We start from the raw sequence: 7,196 nt of genomic DNA on the forward strand, positions 1-7,196 counted from the left end.
GGAGTTAGCCTCCGCTATCATTTTGGAGTTTAGTTTAGGGCTCTGATTAGGTCGAGTCGGTGTCTCTTTCTTTTGTTGGATTTTATCTATGTTGAGGTGTACTCATTGTTGAGACTTTGGAGGATTTTATGTGGATGTCGATGTTTGACCATGGCATATGTATTGTTTTGATTTGGAGATGTATGATTTGTATCCGCTGCGGTTGATGAGATTTTATATATGCATGCCTGGATTATGTGAGACGTAGCGTCTAATTCTTGAATATTTGCTATATTCGCATGTTTTGTTGCTTTAATAGAATTATGGCGTTACAAGTTGGTATCAGAGTCGTGGTCAGTCCTTGTCCGGACTAGCATTCGTTGAATTTTCCTGTTAGTATGCGAATGGTAATGAGTTACCTTCGATACTTGGTTACTGTGCTGTTGTTCGTATCTGGTGGGTTGTTTTGTGTAGCATTGAGATGGCTGGTGGTAGAGATGATGCAGCGATTGCGCAGGCTTTGGCTTCGATGGCACATGTGTTGGCTCAGGCCAATGAGCAGGCTGCGGTTGGTCATCGTGATCCTGGAGGGGCTGAGGAGTGGAGGCTTGATCGTTTCTTGAGAAATAGTCCTCCGACGTTCAAGGGTAGGTATGACCTGGATGGAGCTCAGACATGGATGCAGGCCATTGAGAGGATCTTTCGTGCTATGGTGACTAGTGAGGATTAGAAGGTCAGATTGACTACTCATATGCTTGTTGAGGAGGCTGAGTATTGGTGGACCAATGCTAAGGGAAGGCTTGAGGCCGGTGGTGGAGTTGTGACTTGGGCTAGGTTCAAGACTGAGTTTTTGGGGAAGTACTTTCCTGAGGATTTGAGGACCAAGAAGGAAATGGAGTTCTTAAACTTGAAGCAAGAGAACCGTTCAGTGGCTGAGTATGCGGCTAAGATCAAAGAGCTTTTGAGCTTTTGTCCGTACATTAATGCGAAGGATGCTATGGTTTCTAAGTATGTGAAGTTCGAAAGCGGTTTGAGGCCCGATATCTATCAGTACATGTGCATTCAGGAGATCCGTGACTTTGACACTTTGGTACATAAGTGTCGATGATGCCAGGAGGGCTAAAGCTAATCATTACAAGGCTCAGCATGATAAGAAAGGGAAGAGTCATGGATTTGGGAAGCCGTATAACAAGGACAAAGGAAAGAAGAAAGAATCTGGTGGAGGCTCTAAGATGAATGTTGTTGAGGTGTGGTGCTTCAAGTGTGTCACATTGGGTCATTTTGCTAATGATTGCAAGAAGGGAGAGAGTTGCTACAAATGTGGGAAAGCGGGTCACAAGGCTTATGAGTGTACTTATGTTGAGAAGGAGATCACTTGCTACAATTGTGGAGAGAAGGGGCATATCAGTACTAAGTGTACCAAGCCGAAGAAGGCGGCGGGGAAGGTGTTTGCATTGAATGCGGAAGAGGCGGAGCATCCGGATAATCTCATCCGAGATATGTGTTTTTATCAAAAGTACTCCCTTGATTGCAATTACTGATACTGGTGCTACTCATTCTTTTATCACAGTTAGTTATGTTGAGCGTTTGGGTTTGGTTGTGACTCCGTTATCGCGAGGGATGGTTATCGATACCCCGGCTAGTGGTTCGGTGACTACTTCCTTAGTGTGCGCTAAGTGCCCTGTTAGTTTTGGTAACATGGATTTTGAGTTAGATCTTGTGTGTCTTTCATTGAAGCATATGGACGTGATTTTTGGTATGGATTGGATGTTGACTTTTGGTGTTAACATTAATTGTTTGACCAAGAGTGTGACGTTTTCTAAGCCGGTAGCTGAGGAAGGTGGGAAGTTCTTGACCGCGGAGCAAGTGAAGAAGTCTTTGGATGGTGAAGCTAGCGTGTTCATGATGTTTGCTTCCTTGAAGGAAAGTAGTGAGAAAGGAGTTGGTGATTTTCTGGTAGCGCAAGAGTTTCCAGAAGTTTTTCCGGACGACATTACCGAATTACCGCCGGAGAGAGATGTTGAGTTTGCAATTGATTTGGTACCTAGAACGAGTCCTATTTCGATTGCGCCGTATCGGATGTCTGCATCAGAGTTGGGTGAATTGAAGAGTCAGTTGGAAGAGTTGCTCGAGAAGCAGTTTATTAGGCCAAGTGTTTCTCCGTGGCGTGCTCCTGTGTTGTTGGTTAAGAAGAAGGATGGAAGGATGAGGTTGTGTGTGGATTATCGGCAGTTGAATAAGGTGACAATCAAGAATCGGTATCCGCTTTCGAGGATTGATGATTTGATGGATCAGTTCGTTGGTGCGGAAGTGTTCAGCAAGATTGATTTGAGATCATGATATCATCATATTAGAGTGAAGGCGGAAGATATATCCAAAACTGCATTTCGAACGAGGTATGGACACTATGAGTATTCTGTGATGCCATTTGGAGTGTCTAATGCGCCAGGTGTCTTCATGGAATATATGAATAGAATATTTCATCCTTTTCTGGACTGTTTTATGGTGGTGTTTATAGATGATATTTTGGTGTATTCGAAGTCAGAAGAAGAGCATGCCGAGCATTTGAGGATTGTGTTGGGAGTCTTGAAGGAGAAGAAGTTGTTTGCTAAGTTGTCGAAGTGTGAGTTTTGGTTGCGGGAAGTGAGTTTCCTTGGTCATGTGATTTCTAAAGGTGGTATTGCCGTGGATCCGTCGAAGGTTGATGCAGTGTTGCAGCGGGAATCACCTAAGTCTGTTTTTAAAGTTAGAAGTTTTCTTGGGTTAGCAGGTTATTATTGGAGGTTCATTGAGGGATTCTCTAAGTTGGCGTTGCCATTGACGCAGTTGACTCGGAAAGGACAAGCTTATGTTTGGGATGCTAAGTGTGAGAAGAGTTTCCAAGAGTTGAAGAAGAGGTTGACTTCAGCTCCAGTGTTGACTTTGCCGAATCCGAAGGAATCGTTTGTTGTGTATTGTGATGCTTCAAAGATGGGTCTTGGTGGTGTGCTTATGCAGAATCGTCAGGTTGTGGCTTATGTGTCGAGGCAGTTGAAAGTACATGAGAAGAATTATCCGACTCACAATTTGGAATTGGCAGCTGTTGTGTATGTGTTGAAGATTTGGAGGCATTATCTGTATGGTTCTAAGTTTGAAGTGTTCAGTGATCACAAGAGTTTGGAGTACTTGTTTGACCAGAAGGAGTTGAACATGAGGCAGAGGAGATGGTTGGATTATCTTAAGGATTTTAGACGAAGGTCACAGGAGTAGTTTGAGTATTTATCCAGGAGCGACTAAGATGTATCAGGATTTGAAGAGATTGTTTTGGTGGCCTGGAATGAAGAAGGAGATCGCAGAGTTTGTGTATGCTTGTTTGGTTTGTCAGAAGTCTAAGATTGAACATCAGAAGCCGTTGGGTTTGATGCAACCATTGTTTGTTCCAGAATGGAAGTGGGATAGTATCTCTATGGATTTTGTTGGAGCGTTGCCGAAGACTGTTAAGGGTTTTGACTCGATTTGGGTGATTGTTGATCGGTTGATGAAGTCGGCTTATTTTGTTCCTATTAAGACCGGTATGTCTGTGGCGAAGTTGACTGAGATTTACATTGAGCAGATTGTCAGGTTGCATGGTATTCCTTCTAGTATTGTGTCGGATCGGGATCCGAGGTTTACTTCTAAATTTTGGGAGAGTTTGCAGCTACTTTAGGAACTAAGTTGAGGTTGAGTTCTGCCTATCATCCCCAGACTGATGGTCAGACGGAGAGGACTATTCAGAGTTTAGAAGATTTGTTGAAGGCTTGTGTGTTGGAGCTGTTTTATCCTGGTTTTCGGGTGTCAAACATTGATTACGTTTGAACCTTTTTTAACCTTTGATATCTCATTTTTTCTTGGGAAGGGAAAAAATAAGCAAAACCCTTGAGAATCAAGGTCCGGGAGTTGTTTTCGCTACGGGAAGGTGTTAGGCACCCATAACGACTATAGTATCCTATAGGAACTGTAACACCCATACTAGACGTATCTAGAATGTCTAGCACGTGCGTTAAGTTTAGTATTGGATACATTAAAATTTTACAATAAAACAACTACGAATGAATATATATACAACCAAATGCGTTCGTACATAATAATACAACTCAACTTTTCTAAAGATATTATGAATGCATCCTTGATTATCCATCTCATCCTGCAGCGGGTACGAACGAACACTTGTCGTAACATCCATTCAGCTACTAGCTTGCTAATCCAACCTGTTTATCTGAAACAAATAAGGATTGGGATGAGACATAATGTCTTAGTGAGTTCCCCTAAATCCTAGGCTATAGGCAACCTCAGGGGAAACCTACGGTCACCACGTGTCTAAAATACAACCTGACGGTTGATTATACGTGTGTGGGGACTTGCATACTTAGACGGTCGTGCATACTAGGGCCGTCATAGTCTTATCTCACTGTTATAGGCTTCACTTCCTATACGTGTCATGGCAGTCGAGGGGAAACTAAAACCGCATTGCCAAGAATACGCTCTACGCATTAAGGCCCAAGTCTAACATAATCATGACACGATTCTAACCCGGACGATTAGGGAAAACCTAATATCGTCAACGGTATATCTTTCTCTATACTTGCTCTATGCATAACTATGTTGTATCTAACAACATATTCCATCCTGCTATCATGCTAGTTTGACGATCTACGTCTATGTTCTACTATTCTTGACGATCTACGCCAAGGCTCTACTAAGTCTTGACGACCTACGTCAAGGCTCTATGACATAACATAAATATATCCAACAAATATGCATAGTCAAGTTCATTCATAACTTTAGCGTTTATCAAACAAATATCTGAGTTCATTTTACGGAAAGCCCCGAGTGGAGTAACCCCGAGCGCATTCCCTATCTATCCGATGGAAACCTATTTAAGGTATAACCAACGGCACTCCTGCAGTGACGTGCGGGATCCTTACGGCTAACCCCGTTTCTCCTAATGGAAACCTCTTGAACCAACCTAGTGTGGACACAAGAGACACGACCACTACCTCTTACTTACTAAGTGACATGCGGGTTCCTTACGGCTAACCCCGTTTCACCTAATGGAAACCTCTTGAACCAACCTAGTGTGGTCACAAGAGACATGGCACCTTAACTTAAAAGTCTTGGTCTAAATATATGCATGAGTATTAAATCTATACTAGCTATCTCTTTTACCCCGGATGTCTATACGATCCGACTAGAGGTAAACTATGTGCTTGCTTAACCTTCTATGTGAAGTGATATCTAATCAATTCACGTCTTGCCATACTCGTATGACACTTAGCTCTTATGCGAAGATAATATTCTATATCACTTCGCGTCTATTCAAACATACTACTCATGTCTAGCATTCTATTCTCTTCTAACTATTCTAGTTCTTGACAAGCTATGTCAAGGCTCTACTTTCATCCCATGCCTAGTTCTTTGTTACCCGAATAATTCGGCTAAAACTCTCTTGAGCCATCCTTGTAATACATGCTAAGATTGTCACGATTAATGATGCAAGGATCAATTGACGATGTGTGCAAATTTTCAATACCTTCTAAAGACCGAAAATGCCATAAACCCAAGTTACGAGCCGTTTATAAATTTCATGATTTGATAAAGCCAAGCTTGTTCCAGTAGAAAGATAAGTAAAAACAGTACAAGAATACACCAAAACGATCGCTACGGACCCCCACGCGACTGCCCCCAAGCACCCGAACACAGAACAACGCGGAGGTTGCCCTGTCTGGGGCGCCTGGCGCCAGGGTTGGGGCGCCTAGCGCTGGCTCCCTGACTTGTGGGCGCCTAGCGCCCTTGTACAGGCGCAGCGCTGCGATTGTTGCGTTTTCGGTGTTTTCGGCTACGGGTTTTCGCCATTTTCGACCCAAAACTCGTCCAATTCGACCCTGTAATGCATCAAACTCATACAACAACATGTATAGCATCATTTAAACATAACTCATGGCAATTTTTAGCATATAATCAACTAGAATTGGCTTGGGGTACTAAAGTTTCATAAAAAACTAAACTTAACATAAATCATTATCCTTCACAAGATTAAACAATCCCCAAAGGTGGGTAATCTATCTATGGAACTCACCTAGATAGGATTGCACTTGATTTCCAAAGCCTCCAAGTCCTAAGCTTCAAGAATGCCAAAACCCTTGCTCTTGGTTCAACACAAATCCATGGCTTTAGCTCATCAATCCCACTTCCTCCATCTTTCTCTTTGTTTCTTGATCATAAAGAACCACATCATGCACAAAATCATGCTTCTACTTCCATCATAACCAATACCCTAACCTCTTGAGGTTCTCTTGGACAAAAGAAAGAGTAGTGGTAACAATCCAAACCAAGCTTCCATTCTTCACTATGATCTTGAAGAATCCTTGCTCAAGTATGTATAAAGATGGAATCAAATTCTTGGATGGCAAGGAGAAGAGAGGAGGGCGTGAAAGAGGAGAGAAGGAGGAGAAGAATTTCTTGCCAAAACCTAGAGAGAGAATGAAGAGTGGAAAGTGAGATATTTTGAGCCAAAATCAAATAAATATCTCTTAAACGTGCAATTACTAAATTGCCCTTGCTCCAAGCGTGTTTAATACAACATTGATACTTAACTCGTATTAAGCTGACATCCCATAAAATATTTCCATCACACTTATTTTCCATGAACTTAATTCCTCTGGCACGATCGACTGGTAATATTCTGATACTGACAGGCGGGATATTACAGGAACCGTCTTTACTTTCTACGCGCGCGCTTCATTTTTAAATGCTATTTAAGAAATGATATTTACACCTAAGAGTTTTCTAAGTAAAGAATTGGAGGGAGACGAAAATATTTGAATTTTTATTTTATTTGAATTGAAGGAATTTTGATTCCTTGCCTACGTACCCTTTTAAGGGATCAAATCCGCCGTAGTTCTCTTCCAAAAAATGTTTTTGTTTTTTGTTGGTTGATTTTAAGTTTGAAAATTGGAATTTGAAAAATGGAGATTGAGAGGCCTTAAAGGCATGAGATTTAAGAAAAGGTGGGGTTTGATTAGTGATTTTGGAAAAAAGTCAAGTATGATTAATTTTCATTGAAATTTGATTAAGAAAATAAAAGGAAAATACAATGGGATTTTGATCCCAAGGTTTATTTAGAAAATGATTTGGGTGATATTGTTCATATTTTTTTGGAAAATGATTTTTTCTAAGTTTCAAATCCTAAGCATTTATCT

General features: G+C 41.5%; 1 protein-coding gene across 1 annotated transcript; it reads left to right on the top strand.

Annotated features, from left to right (window-relative positions):
• Window positions 1–302: 302 nt before the first annotated feature.
• On the top strand, window positions 303–1,087 carry LOC146906134 (uncharacterized). Its single transcript, XM_085728746.1, has 3 exons — window positions 303–332; window positions 377–691; window positions 851–1,087. Exons 1-3 carry the CDS (start codon window positions 303–305, stop codon window positions 1,085–1,087), a joined length of 582 nt encoding a protein of 193 aa, XP_085584872.1.
• Window positions 1,088–7,196: the final 6,109 nt, after the last annotated feature.

Source organism: Medicago sativa, chromosome 7, assembly GCF_051527215.1.
Source record: "Medicago sativa cultivar Bolivia chromosome 7, Bolivia_mono, whole genome shotgun sequence".
Classification (NCBI taxonomy): Eukaryota; Viridiplantae; Streptophyta; class Magnoliopsida; order Fabales; family Fabaceae; genus Medicago; species Medicago sativa.